General features: G+C 35.3%; 1 protein-coding gene across 1 annotated transcript; it reads right to left on the reverse strand.

Annotated features, from left to right (window-relative positions):
- Nucleotides 1-4,929: 4,929 nt before the first annotated feature.
- On the reverse strand, nt 4,930-9,866 carry LOC141675159 (factor of DNA methylation 5-like). The gene is made up of 7 exons (XM_074481875.1): nt 9,697-9,866; nt 8,999-9,069; nt 8,465-8,764; nt 7,045-7,113; nt 6,567-6,764; nt 5,498-5,710; nt 4,930-5,256 (listed from the first exon to the last, which is right to left on the reverse strand). The coding sequence occupies exons 2-7, from the start codon at nt 9,050-9,052 to the stop codon at nt 5,023-5,025; spliced, it is 1,068 nt and encodes a 355-aa protein (XP_074337976.1). The 5' UTR covers nt 9,053-9,069; nt 9,697-9,866; the 3' UTR covers nt 4,930-5,022.
- Nucleotides 9,867-23,816: the final 13,950 nt, after the last annotated feature.

The raw sequence follows: 23,816 nt of genomic DNA on the forward strand, positions 1-23,816 counted from the left end.
GGATGACAATTTGTACCGAACCGATTGATATCCGATTTGTACCGATCCGATCGGGTTTTACTGAACTTGAATATTTTGGGTTTGTGTTTGGGTTTGATTTTTAAACCCGGACTCTTTTTGGATTGGATTTGGGTTTAAGGCAATCCATTTCGAAGTCGATCGGAACCCGATCGAAACCCGTGTTAATATATAAATAAAATTTTACATTTTGAAAGTATTAATATAATATAAAATATCATACATTGCTAATATTAGTACTAAATAAGGTTATACTTTGTACAAACTCCTACATTAAAGTCTAATATCACTAGACTATTATCGTTAAACATGCTTTCAGCAGTAGGGTGCGATACAAGTATACTATAGGTTTCTAATTCAACCCCATAAAATTCAATATCGTCAGACCTATGAGCCCTTTACTCGAATCAGATCCTAGTAATCTTTCACCAGAGTCTGTGGGAATCAAAGTAAAATTTGGTAGATATTTACAAACCCAAACCCGAACCGAACTGAATCTAAACAAAACCCGAACCCGACGGGTTCAGGTTTGGTAATTCGGGTTTTTTCGGGTTTGGGTTTGGCAAAGAAAATCGGGTTCGGATTTGGTTTTTGCTAATATAATTGTGCTAAAATAGGAAAATTATGTGGATATTAAGAATCAAACACCTAGCATCCTACAAGTAAACTGATCTCATAATCATTATGCTGCAAAGATCTTTGAGTTTATTTTAACATTCTTATTAAATAAAGCACATTCTTTCTTTCTGTCCTAATTTCTTATATTATTTTAACTTTGAACAAATAAATTATTGATTATATTCTTAGATAATTCCATTTTTTCAATTTTCATAGTTTTATATATAATTATAAATTCAATCATCTTTTATAAATTTTAGTACCCTTAAATTGTTTTTGATTAAATAATGCTAAACATATTTTTAATTATTATAATAGTATTTTATGTATTTTATTTAAATTAGTCATGTTACTGATAGGTAGTGTAAAGTGGGGTGAAACCAAACAAATTCATACTCAAGAATGAGATCATTTTAATTTGTAATGTCTATATTTGAATTTAATATAATTTGATTCGAATATAATGTAGTCTCGGATATTATAAATCAGATTTAAACCGAATGTGAGCATTATTATATAATTTCTCGTACTAACCGAATAGTATGTGATGTCTCGTATACTTGGCAAATATCATCTAATAACATAAAATGTGATTTTTATTTAAGGTATTGATAACTAATAACCTAAAAAAATTGATTTTTTTACCGGCCAACAGTAACATCAAAAATTTCTACAAAAATTTAACAAACAAATATTGAAAAGCGCAAATAAATAGTTTATAATAGATGACCACTAATTAAATATATTAAATTATATGACAAAAAATGTACAGTCTGATTACGGTATGTCCGTCCTATCTATTTCTTATTAATCTTTCTCACAGTGTACACTCGTTAAAATGACATGTCATTATTAATTAATTTTGGTATTTATTTCACTCTCACTAATTCAATGACTTTTTTTAATAAAATATTCACACTTCTCAACTTTCTAACTCTCCATATTTACCATATTCACCCTAAATGTGAATAACTAGGTTGAGATTCTGAAATATAAGATATCGCAAACATAAAAGAAATTATCATCGATTAAACATTCTACTGTCTTTTTGTAAATTTAAATAAGAAAAAACTTATAAAATTGGAATGAAAAAATGTGCGTATTTCATAACAGCTTTTTATAAGATATATTAGACTGAAACACAAAGGTATATCAATCAATTTGCTAAATCAAATACTAAATGTGTGGACAATCAGTGAACTTTTTTTTTACATATACATTATTTTTTAATTATTTTTTGTACTTAAAGTAATGTGTGTGTGTATTACAATCAATTCAAAGATATATTAGACTGAAACACAAAGGTATATCAATCAATTTGCTAAATCAAATACTAAATGTGTGGACAATCAGTGAACTTTTTTTTTTACATATACATTATTTTTTAATTATTTTTTGTACTTAAAGTAATGTGTGTGTGTATTACAGTCAATTCAAAGATTATTACCTTTGTTTATAAATTTATTAATAACATAATTAAAAAAATACACAAATATTCAAAAAAATAACAAAAATTGCAGTAAATTTGAGTTAAAATGAGTTAAAAATTTAGATTTTAAAGTATGTATAATACTGTTGGGAATAAGTTGAGTACTTGATGATAAGTTAAACAAAATACTTAGTTAATTAGTGATTTTGTAGCCTTCAACGGATGATCACTTTAACATCCGTTGAAAGGGTAGCTTATGTTACAATAAGATTAGTTGTACATTTCTGCATACTGCAATGCCATAGAGAACTAAATGTTATAAAATATTTTAAGTCATGTTGACTACTAGATTGATATGTAAGATATGTTGGCTAATTGTAAATATTAGATGTCTTGTAATCTTGTATAAGTGAAATGGAGTTAACTGTTATGAAGATAGTCTCAACGGATGTTCCACAAGGCTTCAACGGATGATCAACTAAAGCTTCAACGGATGATTAACCAGACTCTTAACGAATGATCCAACAGACTCTCATCGGATGATCCAACAGACTCTCATCGGATGATCCAACAAAGTCTCAACGGATGATCCCACAGAGTTTCAACGGATGATCTAACTGAGTTTCAACGGATGAACAAATTCAAAAGAGCAGTTGATAGTGACTTGACAGTCACATGCGTTGATTATATGCAAATGGAATGCGACAGCCTATTTACAGGGTTTAGAGAACAAAGAAACATTTCCATTTTCATGCTAAACTGAAGATATTCAAAGATGCTGGATAGAGAAATGAAGAAGCATGAAATTAGACTAGATATATTTTGTCTTATTTGTTTGTCTTTTTATCATGTAACTTGGTAATATATAAATCAAGTATAGCAAGTAGAACATTATCTAAGTAAGTAAGCAATTACCAGAGAAATAGAAAAAGCTACATCTGTAAAAGAATTTCTCTGTTCTTTGTAAGTTCAACTTGTAAGCAGCTGTGTGCGGACATTGCATCACAGAGTTCTCATATTAATATATATCTCTGGTGGAAAAGTTAAATCCACCAGAAAATTTTTAAATACTTGTATTTGATTACTTTGTATTTTGATTTCATCAATTCTTTCATTCCGCACCTTAGCCAAATCAAACACAGTTATATATTCATAGTAGATCTGTTCTTAAAATTAAAAAGGAGCCAAAATTACATTCAACCCCCCTTCTGTAATTCTTTGTTAGATTGTTAGGGAATAACAAATACTTCGCTTAGAACAATGTATGATGAACTTGATATATATAACTGTGTACTTGAGTTCATCCAGACCCGATGTTATCAGAAATAGACGAGGGTCAAGTGGTAAATTTTGAAAAGAATATTAATATTTATCAAGCGGTCATTAAAGATGTATATAAATATTATCTTAGGGGAATTAACCGATGTCTTATACATAGTTAAACAAAGTGAAATAATTCCAAGAATGACTATTAGGGGTGCTCGTGGATCGAGTTGGGCGGATTAAATGTAAACCCCTAAGTCAACCCATTTAATTCAGTTTTAATAATTTTTAACCCAATTAAAGCTCAGATTAATCATGTTATGGGAGGTTGAATAGAAAGATTCAACTCAAATTGTATTATTACAAATAGTAGAGGAGCGGGTCGCGTTAGAATGAGAGAGTTACACACAAAATCCTAACCAAACTCAATAATTCGTTTTTATTCATTTTTAACTAGATTAAAGTTCATTTTGAATTTTTTGGACTGGGTTAGGGTTGTTTCGGGTCGGTTAGGTCGGGTATTGTATAAAATTATGAAATTTTGTAATATGTCTCTAAGCGGTCAAAATTTATATTTTACAAATATATTATAATTATATTAATATCACACGAGTTTACGTGCACCAATGTCAAATATGACTATTATACTTAAATAACAATTTAAACGTACTCAATTGTTTAATTTAATAAAGTTGATTTAAAGTCATTTGAATCTAAAATATTTTTTTTTACCAAATTTGAATTTATGGTATGTCTTTTGTGGTATTGATATTTATTCAAATTTTATGAAATAAAATCTAACAAAAAAAATTGATTTATGAAAAGAATATGTGATGTTACAAAATTAATATACAATATAAGATAAAAGGAAAAAAAACATTTCCCCATTTTCGAATTATAATTTTTTTAATACATATAAATTTATTCGAGAAATTATTTCCGTTATGCTAGTTTGAGTTTAAATAACAACACTCGGAGCTTATTTAACAATTCTCAATATATATCAAACGAATTAATAAATTATATGCACAAATTATATTAAAAAAATATTTCTCACTCTTATTAGGATCATACACCCCCGCACTCTACAAGACTCAGATTGATATTCTTTAAAAAATTTATATATACTTGTTAATTGATTTATTGATATATTTTTCTTTCATATCCAATATTTTTTTTGAAAGTTTTGTAATTAGGAAAATAAAAAATTAAATATAATTTTAGTAATAATTTATTTTTATTGTAAACAAATTAGTGTATTATAATTATAATTTAGATAAAACTATGAGTTGTATATATTAAATTACCAAATTAACCTTCTACATCTTGTAAAAAAACTAACAATTCAGGTAAACAAAGTGCCTGGTATCAAAGTGCAAAGTGCAAAAGTCAGATACTATACAAAGACAGACATTGCTCAATAAACTCAAAAAACAACGGATCACAACCATTATTAACTAAACAAATGCTATAGGAATAAACTAGATAAAACTAGAAAACCAAACTAATCAACATAAGGTAAGGACAAAGTGATCACTGCAACAAGAACTGCAGCAGAAGGTAGTTCATGTCATAATATGCATAAGGTCTTAAGCCAATAATTCAGTCTAGATTTTCACATAATATCTGAATGCATTAGAAAGTGGCCCTGACACAGTTAATTGTCAATGATCAAGTACGAAATAGCTCGTTTCTCAACATGACTCTTTTCTCTTCTTGCTCTTTGAAAACCTTCGTAGGAATTCTGCGCATTCATCTAAAGTTGCCTTCCTTCCTTGTGCAAAGTTCCATAACTCGGGGACAGGGCACCTCCAACATGGATTATACTCATTCATCTCTGTTAACATTGTCACCACTATGTCGTATACTTCAGCGCCCCACTCTTTCTTTTTGGCTTTTATGAAATCATCCTCTTCATCAATAACTTCCTGAACATGTCACATCCAAACAAAGAATAAATGAGGAATCGAGAGAAAGATGAGGGTTAAAGGAATGATTAGTTAATGCTCTAGGAACTGTAGAGTTAACAAACAGTACAATGTCAGTGTGCAATTTTCAGGGATATTAAATGATATCGGATAGAATGACAGATTAAATACAGGAATATAGTAACAGCTACGCTTGGTCTGCACAGAAGAGGAGTTTACAAGTATGATACAGAATACTTGCCTTCTGGTCTTTACCAACCATTAAAATCTTAAAAGGGTACCAGTCTGGATCCTTGAGTTTGTCAAGTAAAAGATTAGTCCATTCCGTTGCTTTCTCTTTTGCTTCTTCTGCAGGATACCTTTTTTTTGCAGCAGCCAGAATCTGGTCACAATCAATATCTCCCATTATCTTGATGCCAATGCTGGCCTTTGAGTTAGGCATGTCCTTCAAACACTATTAAATAAAGAGGGAAAAAGGCGTCTAGCTGAATAATCCATCTGATTAAGGATGCATGCATATAAGATGTTGAATCAACACTTGCAAGTATGCTTCATAAATTCTTTAACTTCTTAATGATCACTGTAACCTGCAACCAGTTCATAAGATATGTGCTACTTTGTTCCGAAAAATTACATATTTAACAAACTGCTTTTCAATATTCAAAGCCAGACCAGCAGATATCTGCTGACTTACAGAACCAAAACAGTTGTGCATGGTTTTGAGTACAGGCTAAGTTGAGTTATCTGAGCTTAGTGTTAGCAAGTGTTTGAACCTGTTGATCAAGACATTAAACAGATACATCATATGTGTTCATGAAAAGTCATGACGGTGTATTTTGTTCTTAACAGTGTACCTTATGATATAGTCATTCGAAGAACATATGTTTACCTATGAGGAACTGTAAAGACCAGACTATGATATCCTATCTTAAGCAAAAAGATTCAGATTAACCCTTACACTTGGGTTCGAGTCTGTTTCTTATAAATTCAAAGCATTTTTTTATGCTAAGCGTAAATTCAACATATTCTGATTTTATAATTGCAGCTAAGGGTAAATTATTACAACTACATAATTCCCTAATTAAGGATCATATTATCTACGATAACTAATTCTGAATTATGCTCAACTTACTTCTAATTAAAGTCAACCAATCTAATCTTAAAAACAGTTCACCAAAACTGTAACTCTACAATCCCGGTCTTCCGAATGCCGTTGTTTGTATCAAAGCAAGAGGAAATGACTGTAGAAGGGTACTTTCAATTAATATGACAAGCAATCATGCACATAGAGGCGATGAAAACAAACTTACATCAATCAATACTTTTCGAGCATATTGGAACTCGTCATTCATTTTCTTCTCCTTGACGATCAAAGCTTGATTTAATTCTTCAAGAGACTCAATAAGTTCATCCTTCTCCTTCAGGTTTTTCTTCAAGGACTCTAACTTTTTCTTGGTGTCCACATTCTTGCCCCCTCCCTCAAAATGCTGCTTGTCTTCTGGTTTAATCTGCAGTTGTATAATCCATAGTTAAAGTTTATTATTCTTTTTCTACCATTTCAAACAATCATATGCAGTATAAGATATTAGATAATTTAAATTTCAAAATTTATTAGTATACAGTAGAATCTCAATAACTAAATAATCTGGTTAAATGAACAGATTTCCAACAATAATGAACACATTCCCAACATAAGGAGATTGTATATTTTTAAACTCGATAAAGGAATAATCCCACGGAATGAATAAAATTCAGCTAGTTACAGAAATATTTCAAAATGTAAATCACCTTCTTAGCTTCTGTCAACTTTGTGATACTTTCCTGAAAATTGATTGGTTCCATGATTTCTTTCTCAATCTACAAGAGCAGATAGATATAAGAACTCTGAAACATAAGCATTTAAGAATTTAATGCTTACATAGCTACATGTATTGCGAATAATTTGATGCAGATTTTGAGATTTTTTTTTTTGTGAATTTCAAAAAATTAAGGGGTTCAGATTGATAACATAAAAATCAGATACTTATAAGAAATTTCAAAGAATATTTCGAAATTTTATTGTTTTTAGATAAGATTTTTATGTAATCCGTCAATTCAAATACTTAAACAACGGTTATTCTTTCGGGTGATGGTTCAGTTTCATACCAGGTTAGAGTACCGGACTGTTGTCATACAAATAAAACAAAACCTGGACCAGAAAAAATAAATGATTTACCCAATCTCAAGATATTGTGCTAGTGTGCCCCTAAATATTAAATATTTCATATACCGTTTTCCGACAATTAAAGCCAGACTAGCAGATATCAGCTGAAATTCACTAATGACAGTGTTGTGAATGGTCTGCGTACAGGTTAAGTCAGTTTATCTTAGGCTCTTAGCTCAGTTATAGCACTAAAGTATGAACCTTTTGATCAAGATATTAACATAAAAATCATAAAATTAAAAATATATGTTCATGAATAGTCATGACACTTCATTTTGTTTACAACAGTGTACCTTATGATTTAGTCATTCGAAGAACATATGTATCAATGAGAAACTGTAGAGACCAGACTTTACTGTTTAAAGGAAAAGATTCACAGATTACCCCTTACCCCTTGGGTTTGAGTCACTAATATTATGATTTGAATGTGTTTTTTATGCGAAGCGTAAATTCAATACATTCTGTTCTTATAATTGCAGCTGAGGGTAAACTATTGCAACTATATTTGCAGCTACCCGTACACCTCTACACAAACAGACTTTCTCCTGGCCCTTGATTATCTAACTCATAACAGGATCCGCTAATGAACCGCATTACAATAAGCATGATAATTAAGGATCATATTATCTACAATAATAATTATGAAATATGCTTAACTTCCAAATTCCAATTAAAGTCTATTAATGCTTAGCGGTGCATGACGTCCACTCAACATCTAGCATAAAGAGAAATGATAAGTTACAGATTTGCAGCTTAGCTACATTCAAAGACTATTAAGTTTTAACTGCTCATGGCTAAACAAAAAAATCCAATAAGAAGTCCGTTGTTTATGTAGTACCTACAATCTAATCCTAAAAACAGTTCTACAAGACTTTAACTCTATAATATTGGTCTTCCAAATGCGACTATTTGTATCAAACCAAGAGAAACAACAATAGAAGGGTACTTTCTTTAAAAACGACTCCAATTATGCACATTAGGAGAAGAAACGAAAAACAAACTTACATCAATCAATAATTGTCGAGCATGCTCGAGCTCGTCATTGATTTTCTTTTCCTTGATGATCAAAGCTACATTCAATTCTTCAAGATCCTCAATGTGTTTATCTTTCCTCTTCAGGATTTCCTTTAAGGACTCTATTTGTTTCTTGGCTTCCGCATCCACATCCCCGCCTCCTCCCTCAAAAATAGGTCTCAGGTCTTCAACACCGCTACTCATTTGTTCTATCTCCAGTTCTAAACGCTGCTTGACTTTGAGTTTTTTCTGTAGTTGTATAATCCGTAGGTTAAGCCTCTGCTTCTCTTTCTGCTATTTGAAACAATCACATGCCTCAGACGATGTTACACTTCTAATAATTATTAGTACTCCTACAGTAGAATCTCGGTAAATAAAAAAATATGGTAAAACGAACAAAGTGCCAACATACTGGAAATACTAAATAGTATAGTTTTAACCACGACAAATGAATAATTTCAAGAAATAAATCAAAAAAAAATCTGCAAGTTGAACTGTTCCGAAAATTTTCAAAATGTAAATCACCTTGTGAGCTTGTGCCAACTTTGACATACGTTCCTGAAAATTCCTTGGTTCCATGATTTCTGTTGTCAAATCTACAAAAGCAACTAGATACTATTAGAACTCCAAAATCTAAACCCTAAGAATTTTAAGAGTTTAATGCCTAACGGGGATTCCAAAATGATATTTTCAAATGTTAAAAATTTAAAGGTATTCAGATGGACATTTAACATAAAAGTCAACTGAAGTGATTAGTAACCAGAAACTTATAATTACACAACCATCAATTTCTTGAGGTCAGAAGTTCGACTCATGTCTGATTGTACTTGTGTAATCAATTAGCAAAATTTTTTTTAACCCACCATGACATTAAAAAATAACTATCCATACAAATTCAAGATTAATTTAACAATTCCCACTAATTTTTACAGCATCCTAGTTTTATATTTTAAATTTCTTATTCTTAACAAAATTAATCAAAACTCAAGAAGCATCTTAGAATAACCCAAACTATCCTGACCTCCGTCCATTCTGGCTCACCCCGAAATTTCCTTAAACATGCATAACATATGTACTAAAAAAAAAAAATCAAAACTCAAGCATAAATAAAACAAACAAAAACACATACAGACAGTAACAGACAACCCCACACACATCTCCGGCGGCGTCGCCGGTCAAAAACACATTAAACTTGAGTACCAACACTTTCTAAGATTTCTTACCTTACAGTTTTTCTCTGCGAAATTCAACGATTTGATATTTAAATCGAAGCTCTAATTTTACTAATTTCGAATATATGATTGCATGCACGATCCACCAATTCTTTGATTTTATATGAATTTTTGAACTTGTAAAACTGATACATAATATATATATGGACTACGGAGAGAAATGTAAATTACAAGTTCTGCTTATTTAACATTTTGTATTGGAATTTGAAGGGTTTAAACTATTTCTATTCGCTGGCAGGACCTGCTAAAAGAATTATAAGACAAGCTTCCTATCTCAGAGCGAGTCCAACAGTATGGGTTACTTATAAATATTATAAAATATTAATTTTTAGTGATTTTTAAGACATAATTTTGAATTTCAACTCCAATAATGATCCTTATTTTCCTTCCTTATCATTATTATATTAAATAAATTTGAAAAGATATGGACAAAAAATGAAACAAAGAGAGAGAGAAATAAATTTTTTATTGTTAAAAATGTTGTAAGGGGGGAGAACTAGAAGTCCCTTAAAGATAAATAATGAAGTTCATGTCTTAGTGATATAAAAGAGTACTAATCGGAGTGTCTTTTTTTGTCAAAATCCTTATAATTGAACTTAAGAGTGAGCTGTTGGACTTGCTCTTATATCTTATATTCTTATCACATCTCCAAGAAACTCTTAACCCACTCTTTAAAAATAATTTAAAAAATTAGCTCTCAGGAATATAATATAGGTTTTCTCCAATAATAGTTTTTAAATTCACTCTTTATTTATTATTTTATAATTAAAAGTACATTGAAGTTATAAAAGGACAAAAGAAGAAGGACGAGAAAGAAAGTGGAGAGATTATTTTAATATAAAATGTAAGTTAAAAGTTAGTTAGAGCAAGTTCAACAGTGTGCTAGTAGTTTCCTTATAAATATAATAAAATAATAACTCTTAGTAAGTTAGGACATGATTTTATATTTCAACTCCAACAATGATCTCTAGACCCATCCCTAATTATTATTATAATAATAAATTTGAAAAAGATATGAACAAAAAGTGGAAGAAAGAGAAAGAAAAAAAGTGGAAGAAAGAGTGAGAAATGAATATTTTATTAATAAAAATGATATAAGGGATAACTAGTTGTTCCTTAAAGATAAGGCATGAAGGTGATGTATTAGTGATTTAAGGAACCACTAAGACAATGTTGGAGTGCAAATTTAAGCCAAGTTCCTTATATTTGAAGTTAAGAGCCCATTTAAGGAAGCTGTTGGACTTGCTCTTAGAAACTTTTAGAATTGAGGAGAGAGAAGAGAGAGGATTTTAAGCTTTTAAGAGTAAGTCCAAGAGTGCCCTAAATTCATGTCCTAAACTAGAATTTAAGGAATTTTGTTTAAATGAGTGCTCCAACAATGTCCTAGTGGTGCCTTAAAACACTAGGACATGAATCAAATGCCTCATTTTTAAGGCATCACTAGGTATGCCCTATTTAATTTATATCAATAAAAAATTCCTTTCCCTTTTTTTTTACACATCTCTTCTCTCTCATCTTTTCTTTCCCTCCAAATATAATTCAAATATAATATTATACTAATAATAAGGCACCATTATAAGGCATATTGTTGGAGTTAATATGCAAAATTCATGTCTTAAATCACTAGGACATTATATTTTATTATATTTATAAGGCATCTAGTAGGACATTGTTGAACTTGCTCTAAATAGTCTCCCTCTTGGAGCTCAAATTTTAGCAACACTCTCTATTTTTAAACTTAAGAGCCCATATAGAGAGCTGTTGGAGATGCTATTATATCGTATTTCTGCCAAAAAATGATAATTGAGCCCTTATAAATTAATGGGCTTTGAATTGAATTAATATGTAACATGGGTTATACTCTTTGGTTTAGTGTATTTTAATGTGAGTAAGAAAATTTTAAATTTAGTGGTTTTTGTAGTTGTCACAAAATAGTAAAAAGTAGTTATCAAGTTTCACCAAACTCGGCACAAGTTATGTAGGTATTTAATATAAAAATATTAATTACTTATTAAAATTAACTACATAATTTCTAGTTATATATCAATAAATCAAATACTTATATTTTAAATATCTTGGAACTTGTAATTGTAATTTAGTTACGGGAAAATTTAAATTTCTATATAATTATAAAAGTTGACGAAATAAATGAGGCCATGATTGATTTGGGTTCTCATAACATCGACTACAATTAAAAAATCTTACTAATCATTACCTAAGCTTGTAAAAATTGTGAATGAGTTCGAACTCGTGATTGTTCACGAATAATGATATGAGTGCTCGAATAATTACTCGAACAAGAATGACAGGAAAAGGTTGTTCGTATCATAATATGCGTAATAGCAAGTCCAACGGCTCCCTTAAACATACTCTTAAATCCAAATATAATAACGATCTTTCTAATGTATTCTCATAGGCACACAATAAACACTAAATTTTATGAGTTTGCTGCATTTTTATTGGTGGAGTTGTTGTAAATGCAGGGGTCCATCAATATTTATGATTAGAGGACCAATCAAAATGCACCAAACTCATCGGAGTTAGTGTTTATTGTGTGCCCTTGGACACACATTAGAAAACCCGATATAAAAAATATGATAAACAATTACACTCTAACAGTATCTTAGTGATTCCTTATACCACTAACACACCTCTCTCATACTTATTTTTTAAGGAACCACAAGTCATCACTTATTTCATTTTTATCAATAAAAAATCGATTTCTCTCTCTTCTTTTTAGTTCTTTTCTCTCTCTTCCTTTTATATGTCATTCAAATTTATAATTATTATAATAATGAATGAAGATAAGGATCATTGTTGGAGTCCAAATTCAAAATCTTGTCTTAAATTACTAAAAGTTAATATTTTATCATTTTTATAGGAAACCTATTAAGAGACCGTTGGACTTGCTGTAAGGTCTATAATTCAGTCCTGATTTTCATATAATATACGAGCGTTGACTGCATTGTAGAGAACGGTCCTGATAATCGATCAAGTATAACATTTATAGGAATTGTACGCATTCATCTCAAGTTGCACCCCAGCTGCACAGATCATTGTCTGGAGAAAAAAGAGCTACTATACATAGATTTGGAGAGATATCACTTTCTGCGGTCTCTGTATATGATTGTCGTGTATGACCTCCTCCTTGACTTGTAATTTTCTCTCAATAGACATGTAATTTAATGTGTGAAGAACGACTATTAAAGAGCCTCATCATGGTCAGCTGTAACTTCATTCCGTTTGCTCTTCTTCATAATTATTTCTTGCAGATGTGTGAAACTGCAGTTACCTAAAACTCAGGTTGCTTTTTTGTTCTTCTGCAAGTGATCATTAAGTGATTTAAGGTCAAGACTGTTGTCATTGTGATATATAACCAATAAATAAAACAAAAACACTATGTCTACCTATTATGTAGTAGTATACATTGTTAGAAAATGTAAAGTTTGAGGCTGTTATGGATAAAAAACTAAGGTTATTATTTGCTGTATTTATTGCTAAGGTTTGGGAGCTCAAGACATTTAATGGCTGCTCTCGTATTTCGTAGCTTAACTCTGCCTTTACGAGATACCCACGTATCTCTGTGAATTAGAGAATCAAGCCAAAAAACGTAGTTCTGATTTGTGGGGTGAGACCCCTTATATAGATGTTGGTGGTCCTTGAATTGAACTTGGTATAGAAGACTTGGTAGCCAAGTCTCAGAATTAGAATGGACTTTGGAGTCCTATATAGTAGGAAACTGATTCCTTATCCTTCTAGGTCCCTAGAGGCTAATCTGCAAGAATTTATGTCCTTATGGGGACTCTTCTCAGTAGCTGATTTTTCCCTTATTAATTAATTACGAAATTAATTAATATTCAGGGTTTTTGGGTCTTCTTTGTTCCATCAGGCCTGATCTGGTCCATCAGGCCTGATCAATGTATTAACCTTTTTGGTATGAATGTCATACATGTTCTTATTGGGCCTAACAACCCAAATCATGTATAATTAATATGATATTTAATTACACAATCAGGATTTATTTATCCCTATCATTTGCCACCCAACTTTTGGGAAACCGTATAAGATTCCACAAAAGTTAAGTTCGTTCATTCCCTTTCAGGGTATCGTTTTGCGTAAAGTGTGGAGCGACCTACACGTTTACAACGATTTGCCTTGTACGCGGCTTCAGGGTCGTTTAAAAACTTCCCTTTCTATTTTCTTACCTTCTCCCTATTTTTAGAAATTTTCTGGTATTTTTTTCAGGAATTTTCCTTTTTTCCCGAGATTTTTCCAAATTTTCTGCAATTTTTCACAAATATTCTCAAATTTTCAGCCCTTTTTCGACCAGGATCCTAGTCGAAATTTCGACCTGGATTCTAGTCGATTTTTGGGCCAGCTTTTCAATCCTGCTCGAAGGACTTCGACTAGGATCCACGACCTGGATTTCGACCAGGATCCTAGTCGAACCTTCGACCTGAATTTTGGTCGAAAACTTGTGTCTTTCTTTGCTTCCTGGTCGTTAGGTTTCGACTAGGATCCACGACCTGGGTTTCGACCAGGATCCTAGTCGAACCTTTGACCTAGATCTTAGTCGAGACTTCTGTGCTTATTTGCTTCATGGTCGTTAGATTTCGACTAGGATCCACGACCTGGGTTTCGACCAGGATCCTAGTCGATTCTTCAACCTGGATTTTAGTCTAGGTTTCTGCACCTATTCTTGAAAAATATTGTGCTTGATTCAGGAATTCGACCTCAATCCTGGTCTGGCTTTCGACCTCAATCCTGTTCTATTATACCCGTAATTTTCGGATGTCTGTTTGAAAGAATTCGAACAGAATTCACGACCTGAAATTCGATCTCAATCCTGGTCTATTACACCCGTAATTTTCGGGTGTCTGTTCGAAAAAATTCAAGCAGAATTCACGACCTAGAATTCAGCTCAATCCTGGTCTTATTGGGCTTCATTCTCATCTAATTTGGATTGGGCCTTGTTTGGGCCTCATCTTTTTTAGGGCTTTGATTTGGGCCTTCTATTTTTCCAAATCCTAATTGGATTTGGGCCTTCTATTTTCCAAATCCTAATTGAATTTGGGCCTTCTTTTTTCCAAATCTTAATTGGATTTGGGCCTTTTATTTTTCCAAATCCTAACTGGATTTGGGCCTCCTATTAGGCCTCTTATTAATCTGGGCTTTAATATATTAAAACACCTTCTTTAGAATTCTCTAGAATTCTCGGGAATTTTTATTTAATTTCTTTGGAATTCCTTGGAATATTCTGGAATGTTCCATTTCTGGGCTTTTTTCTTTGGGCCTTTATTTTTACTGGGCTTCTTGTCCCTTCAACTTCACTTTTTCTCCTATATAAAGGAGTGAGTAGAGTCTATTGCTCCTCACTTTCTCCTTCTTTTTTTTCTTCTGTTAAGAATCTCAGAAAAATAACAGTAGGTCGGAGAATTTTAAGCCCCAAAGCCTTTTTTTAGGAGCATTACTTCAGGTAACACTTCTCCCTTTTTCTTCTTGTGCTTGTTTTTGCATAGTCTGCGTTTTAAAATTATCTCCTTATGTGCCCTTTTTTCAGATGGCTGATAAGAAAATGACTCGTTTGGCCAAGATGAATGTGGCCAGAAAGTCCAATGAATTCCTCATTCGATCAAGGTACACTTCCTTGATCGATATGATCAATACCCGAGGGGACGATTACCCGTCTGATGCGCATCTAGACGCGCACGACCATATGAGTGCTTTGCGGTATCCAAAGGAGCTGGACAAGTTGAGTGGTTGTTTCAAAATTAAGGATCCTTTCAAGCTAGTTCTTGCAGGTCCGGCCGACAGGGCCTGTCAGTGGAGGAAGGACGCACTATGCGTCTACAGGGATACTCTAAGGGCAGGTATTAGACTCCCCTTTCACCCATTTATCCCTGTTTTGCTGGCTGATGTGGGCATCAGCCATTGCCAACTCCCTCCTAACTCTTGGAAGTTGATTCTGTGCTATCTGTCGCAATGCGCCAAGCACAATGTCCCTACCTCTGTTGCTGTTTTCAGAAAGATTTTCCAGTTCAAGAATAGTCCTGACAAGAATCCGGGGTGGGTTTCTTTAAACCAGCGCCCAACCGTTCCCCACATAGTGAACGGGAAGTCTATCCCTGACAACAATTTGGGGTGGAAGAAAGATTTTCTGTACGTCATTTGGGAGGGTGGCGATTGGGGCACCCTATTTCACTCGTCTTTCGGGCTAGCCGTAGATGGGAGCCCTAATGATATAGTTTTGTCTGAGGAGGAAATCAGAGCTTTCAACCTCCTTACTCAAGATAATGGGACTTACCATTCTTGAGATCTTATCAGGGAGACTGTTCTTGTAGAACGCGGCCTTTCTCTCGTTCCTAAAAAGAGTATATTTCCTTCATTCTCTAGTTGTCTTTATTTCTTCCATTTTCCACTTTGCTAATTTCTCAACTCACTTATCTTATTTGTTGCAGTGGCTGAGAAGATTGAGGAGGCTACAAAGCCTAAAGACCTGGAAACGACCAGAATGAAGCGTGCTGGAAAGGTCTTTAAAGACCCGCACCTTGGGGATCATTTCCCGGAGTTCCTACTCCAGGAAAAGGAACCAGGCGAGGAAGGCCCCAACCAAGTTTTACGTACCAAACAAAAACCAGGGTCTTTCTTCCAACCTGCTTGGGGAATCCGGGGCAAGGATTCGATTGTTGGCAACACGGTGCTTGCCAAGGAATGGTCCATGCATTCCATTTCCCCGGTTGACTACCAAGACTTTGTCATTCAACATGACTTGGAGGCTAACGAGCTTTTCGGAGCTCAGGCTTTGGCGACGGTACATCTTTTTCCTTTGCCATTCATAGTTTTTTGCCTTTTTAATTTTTCCCATTTCTTACTTTTGTTGTGTATCTTGTAGGCGAACGCCCATTTTCAAGGGGCGATTCACTAAGCCAAGGCTTGGAAAGTTGGCCTCGAGGATGCGAACAAAAAGCTGGAGGAGGCCAACCAAAGAATAGAGGCCCTTGAAGCCCAACTTGCCTCATCAACTTCTGACTTGGAAACGGCCCGGGCTGAGAATGTTATCCTCAAGGCTCAAAAGGACAAGGCCTTTGCCGACTGGAAGGATACTCAGGAATTCAAGGATTTAATGGTGGAGCATGATGCCCTCCTTCATCCAGTTAGCTACAAGGAAGGTTGGGATGCCGCTGTGGAGGCTATTCATGACGAGTTTCCAGAAGTCCTTGAACAGTCTTCCTTCCCTTGTCATGTGCGAGTTCCAGCACTTGGGGGCGTCGCAGATAAGCTCGCCGATTTGATCAAGGACGGCCCATCGGGGAGTCAAGGCCAAGGCCAAAAGAGGATGGAGCTCGAGTCTAGCTCTGAAGAGGAGGAATCTTCTTATGAGGAGGAGCCTGAGCCCGTTATAAAGAAGGCCAGGGTAGAAGAGCCTCTAAAGACAGCGTCTCCTAAACCAGTGTCTCCTACAACATCCAAAGCGTCCGAAGATAGTTCTGAGGGAACCTCTGCGGAGACTTCCGAGGGGACTTTCGAGGGACCGACTGAAGAGACATCCGAGGAGACTTCGGATAGTAGTTTCAAAGAATCCTAGCCTTCCAAGGCCTAAGTTTTTATGTATTCCTTCTTTCTTAGAAAATATTGAACTTTGTAATTGACTTTTATTATTTTCAGTCATATTTTGCCCAAGTATCGTCGTATTTTTCTTTCGATTTTTCAAACTCAAGTTTATAACTCGGTTTTATCTTTCACAATGCATCAATCTAATAGGCTAAGATTAAGTCGAAGGCTTTATATTATAACTTGGTATTTTTGATACCTTACATGAAATGGGTTCAACCCTGATAAAATCTAAACATATCTTCTATATAGAAAAATCCTAAGCAATCAAAGCTTCAAGGTGCTTTTAAACCTACTTGTCATTTTGACAAGTGAGAATCGTGCTTTAACTATTTTACACATAGTAAACCTTCAGGTTTTGCACATGCCAAGTTCTCGAGACTTCAAAACCATCCATAGTCTCCAGCTTGTAGGTTCCTCTACCCTGAACGCTCTTGACTTTGTATGGCCCTTCCCAATTTGGGGAAAGTTTCCCTTTCTGCCCTACACCAGAAGCTTCCACTTTCCTCAAGATTAAGTCACCTTGTTTGAAGAACCCTTCTTTAACCCTTAGGTTGTAGTAGAACGAAGCTTTTTTCTGATATTCCACTATCTTCGCATGTGCCACATCTCGTACTTCATCAATTAGATCCAGGGATAACCTTTGCCCTTCTTCATTTTTATCAGCATTAAAAGCTTGAATCCTGGGGGAGGAATGTGATATCTCTACAGGAACAACTGCTTCCGTACCATATGCTAACATGAAGGGAGTTACTCCAGTCGTGACTCTACAGGTAGTCCTATAGGCCCATAGTATGGGGAGTATTTCATCCACCCAGTTATTCCTTGACTTCTCGATCCTCTTCTTTATTCCATCCAGGATTATTCGATTTGCCACTTCCGCTTGCCCATTGGCTTGCGGCTGAGCCACAGATGTGAATCACAACTCAATTTCATTTTCCTCACAATACTTCTTGAATTCCTCGTTGTTGAACTGTGTTCCATTGTTAGTGACTAGGATGCGGGGAATCCCATACCGACACACAATACTTTCCCACAGGAATTGTGCAACCTGCTTAGTTGTGATCTTGGCCAAGGGTTTGGCTTCAATCCACTTGGTGAAATAATCAATGGCTATAATCAGAAACTTCCTTTGTGTCGTGGCCATGGGGAAATGCCCTAGTATATCCATTCTCCACATAGCAAAGGGGATGGGCGAGTTGATAGAGGTCAACATCTCGGGGGGTTGTCTAACAACTGGTGTGTGCTTCTGACAACGGTCACATTTTTTTCACATATTCGTTGACATCAACCATCATTTCTGGTCAATAAAAGCCCAAACGGGTTATCTTATGAGCCAAGGCCCTGCCCCCAAGTGTTGCCCACATATGCCTTCATGTACTTCTTCAAGAGCCAAGCGAGCTTCATCGGGCCTGAGACATCTTAAGTAGGGAACCACGAAAGATCTTTTATACAGAATTCCATCTATTAAAGAGTATCTTAGTGCTCGAACAGCCAATTTTCGTGCTTCAGTAGCATCGTTTGGTAACCAACCGGTTTGAATGTGAGCCTTAATGGGATCAATCCATGATGTCCCCAGGCCTATAGGAGCCACATGCTTAACATCAATGCTCCGTGTTTTCAAAACGCGATAGTATACACTTCCAGAACTTTCTTCCATCTCAGATTAAGCAAACTTTGACAACGCATCTGCCTTAGCATTTTCCTCCCTTGGAATGTGCTCAACATGGCATTCATCAAATTGGGTTATCACGGACCTTACTAGGCGGACATACTTAGCCATCGTTTCATCCCTTGCCTCAAACTCTCTATTCACCTGGGATATGACCAACTTTGAGTCTCCATAGACTTTTAAGTTCTTGACTCTAAGTGTCCATGCTAAGCCAAGACCAGCTATCAGAGCTTCATATTCTGCCTCATTGTTTGTGGTTGGGAAGTCTAACTTCATGGGATACTCAACTAAGAACCCATCAGGGCTTTGTAAAACCAAACCTGCTCCACTTGAATTCGTTTTTGATGCTCCATCAAAATAGAGAACCCAGTATTCTTTTTCCTTATTAACCTTCTCTTTATCCCCCTTATCAACTTCCTTATCTTGAGGTATGTTATCTTCCTGCCCCTCGACTTCTTGGTTGGGTATGGTACATTCCACCACGAAGTCAGCTAATGTCTGGGCTTTTATTGCCGTTCGTGGCTTATACTTGATGTCGAACTCTCCCAACTCTATTGCCCACTTGATCAATCTCCCATTAGCCTTGGGACTATGAATGATATTTCTCAGGGGCTGATTCGTTAGCACCTCAATTTGATGAGCCTGAAAGTAAGGTCGTAACTTTCTTGAAGCCATTACCAAGGCTAGAGCAAATTTCTCAATAGTTGAATAATTTAACTCCGCACCATGCAGAATTTTGCTGACATAGTATACGGGTTTCTGGATTTTCAGTTCCTCCTTAACAATACAGCGCTCAAGGCACTCTCTGAAACAGCTAAGTACAAGAATAAAACTTCATTCAAAGCTGGCTTGGCCAACAACGGGGCCTGGGCCATATATTTATTTAATTCCTCGAATGCCTTCTATTTTTTCTCATTCCATACAAAGTCCTTAATGTTCTTTAGTGACTTGAAGAATGACAAGCATTTGTCTCCTGACTTGGAGATGAATCGTCCCAGCGCAGCAACCCTTCTCGTGAGCTTCTGAACATCCTTGACAATTTTTGGTGGTTCCATGTCCAGGATTTCCTTTATTTTATCGGGGTTAGCCTCGATCCCTCTCTTGGAGACCATCAATCCCAAAAATTTTCCAGACCCTACTCCGAAAGCACACTTTGTAGGATTTAACATCATCTTGTGGTACCTCAGGACCTCAAAAGCTTCCCTCAAATGGGTTATATGGTCAGCCTTTACTAGACTTTTGACTAACATGTCATCGATATAAACTTCCATAGTCTTGCCAATAAGATTCTTAAAAATTTTATTTACCAACCTTTGATAGGTGGCTCCTGCATTCTTAAGACCAAATGCCATAACTAGATAACAATAAACACCAAAGTCAGTGATGAATGATACCTTTGGAATGTCATCCTTGTGCATTTTGATCTGATTATATCCACTGAATCCATCCATGAAGCTCAGCATTTCATGCCCAGCAGTGGTATCTATCAAAGTATCGATCCTTGGTAACGGGAAATAGTCCTTAGGACATGCATCATTTAGATCAGTAAAGTCCACACACATCCTCCATTTTCCATTGGTCTTCTTCACCATTACAGGGTTTGCTAACCACTCTGGAAATTGAATATCCTCAATGAAACCAGCCTCCAAGAGCTTCTCCACTTCCTGTTTTATAGCTTCTTGCCTTTCTGGAGCAAAACTTCTTTTCTTTTATTTCACTGTCTTCCGATTTGGGTCCATATTCAGCTTATGAGTAATCAGTTCCGGGTCTATGCCTGGCATATCAGCTGCTGACCATGCAAATACGTCACTATTTTCTTGCAAAAATTTCTCCAACTTCCCTCTAAGGGGCTCCTCGAGCGTTGCTCCAATAAAAGTCACCTTCTCAGGATCTTCGGGGGCTAAAGGAATTGAAACCAAGTCTTCTAATGACTTTCCTCTTTTCTCATCATTCTTTTAGATATCCAGATCTTCAATAGGAAGAACCTGCCCCCCAACTCCATCTGCCCTCAAAAAGGCCACATAACAGCTTCTAGCCATTTTATAGTCTCCTCTCTCTTCTCCGATCCCATCCCGAGTAGGAAACTTCATAACTGAATGGTAGGAAGAAGGGACTGCCTTTAAGGTGTGTATCCATGTTCTTCCCATGATAGCTTTGTAAGTCGAACTGGCCTTCACCACCACGAAGTCCAACATCTGAGTTGCTTGCCTTGGTTCCTGTCCTATGGTTGTTGACAACTTGATTATCCCTTCTACGGGGCACTCCACTCCCGCAAACCCATATATTGGCATGTCGGTTGGGGTCAATTGGGAGTCATTATATCCCATCCTCAAAAAGGTGTCATAGAGCAAGATATCCACTGAAGCCCCATTATCCACAAGGACCCTTCTCACTAGGCTGTTCCCTATTATCGGGGTTATAACCAACGGATCGTCATGGGGAAATTTCACACCCTCCAGATCATAATCATCAAAAGACATTGTTACTCCTGTCCTGGCCCTCTTCGGGGCTTCCCCAACAATATGCATAACTTCTCGGGCATACGCTTTCCTGGAGTTCTTGGATAACCCAGCAGCAGTTGGTCCTCCAAAGATTATGTTTATCACAGGCCCTCGGGGTTGTGACCCTCCGAAGATTGTATTTATCACAGGTCCCCTAGGCTGGGGGATTCCGCCCCTGATCATCTTGGTCCCTCCTACGATCTTCAAAGTTCTTTCTTCCATTGTTATTCCTATCCCCTCATTCTCCAGCGTATTTGTTCAATCTTCCTTTTCGAATGAGGAACTCAATTTTATCTTTCAGCTGTCTACACTCATCGGTGTCATGACCAACATCTTTGTGAAATCTGCAATACTTGCTTTTATCTAGCTTTGCAGGATTAGTCTTCAAGGGCTTAGGTGTAATAACCCCAAATTTTTGGAAATTTTTGAAACCCTTATGAATAGTGATTTTGCAGATTATGCTGAATGAGAAAACTTTTCATGCCACACTATGTAGGGGTTCTGTTATTGATCTTCTGGGATATTATTAGTACTCTATGTGGTATATAAGTGTATGTAAAGATCGTCAGAATCCAATTCCGAACACTTTGATTTTTCCCGGAAATCCACTAGATACGGAAAGAATTGAGTATAAGGTAACAGGATAAAAATGATTTAAATTAAAGGATTATAAGAGGGGATCATAAAAGGAATATAATGTATTGAGAAAGGTTAAGGGAACCCAAGTAATAAGATCCCGGGTATGATCCCTCAAACGATAAACGAGAACGAAAGTTAAGCGAACCGTATAACAGATCAGCGGTCATTAGGCAAACAATTAGGAAGTTAATCAAGGAGGTTAGGGATGATGAGGTCATCCAACCAATAAGAAGAGGGCAAGTAAGGGATGATGACATCATAAAGTGACATAAACATGACATAGGAGGGAAGGAGGTGTGGATGAATGATAACCACACAAAGTCAAGGTTAGAAAGGTAATTACCCAAAAACAAAACAAAAACAACCAACCAAAAAACAAATCAAAGCAAAAAACACAAAAATCTCTCTTTCTTCCAAGCTTGCTCTCGGCTTTTCTTCTTTTTCAAAGAAGAAATTTCCAAAATTCAAGATCCAAGGCTTGTTAATTAGTGAGGTAATTATCTAAGGTTCCTTGTACATATATATGGATATCCTATAAGTTTAAGCTTCTAATTCCTTCACAATCTCTTCCAATAAATCATGGAAGAAGATGGTGAATAGTGTTTTTCAAGAACTAAAATTTTTGTTCTTGAAGTTTTGTTTAGTTTAAGCTTGGATAAGGACTTTAAGGGTGATTCCAAGCCATTCTCTTGATTCTCCACTCTCCAAGGAAGGTATAAACTCCAAACCCTAGCTTTAGTTTTGAGTAATTAGGAATGAATATGATTGATATAGTATATGTGAAGTATGATGCTTGTTTGTTTAAAGTTTGGTTGAGTTTGTAGAGATTAGTGGGTTTTGTGGTGTTTTTGGAGTTGTAAATCTTGATAATTAGTTAAAGAACTGAAGTAAAGCTTTTAGTTCATGTGGGGAATAAGTATAAATTGTTAATGTTGAGTTGTTGGGGCTGTTATGATGTAGTATGGATGGAGTTTTGATTTGGTTGTGATTGTGGATTGATTGGTGGTTGAATTGGAATGGTATAAAATTTGGGAAATCGCGTAAACATAGCCGTCGTAATGCCCGATTTACCGTAGACTGTTTTTGTTCTTAACATCAGAACCCTTGAACTCACTGTTAGGTTTTTACCATTGCCATGTTTAGATAGTTCATGTTACGAGCTTCGTTTTGATATGTGGTTCGTTTGATTCCGATGTACGGTTTAGGAGAAACGGCCGTTTTAAGTAACGACGTTTCGCGAACGAAACATTACCCCTCGACTTACTTTGAAACCTTGGTTAAGGACCTTAAATGACTAATTGGGGTAAGAAACAATTATGTAAAGTTGATTAGGCAGTTGGTAAGGTACTCGCAAAAGAATCGCCTTAAAACCCTTAATGGTTAATTTATTAAAAATGGTGGAGCCGAGGGTACTCGAGCGACTTAAGTAAATCATTAAGCGCGAAAGCGAACATTAGGACTCTAAATGGTTAAAGTCTAGTTTCTTAAGCGACCGGGGTCTAATTCCGACTTATGTTGTTGTTCATAGGTTATCGGACCCACTCTAAGCTTAAGCCTATCCGGGAGCACTCAGGCAAGTTTTCTATCCGTTATACTGTTGTTGTGAAGTATACACTTGTATATGCATTATCTTGTGATAGATGCATGGTGGTTAAATTAGAAAATTCTTGCGATATATTGTAGCATGT

This window comes from Apium graveolens, chromosome 7 (assembly GCF_009905375.1).
Source record: "Apium graveolens cultivar Ventura chromosome 7, ASM990537v1, whole genome shotgun sequence".
In the NCBI taxonomy this organism is placed as follows: Eukaryota; Viridiplantae; Streptophyta; class Magnoliopsida; order Apiales; family Apiaceae; genus Apium; species Apium graveolens.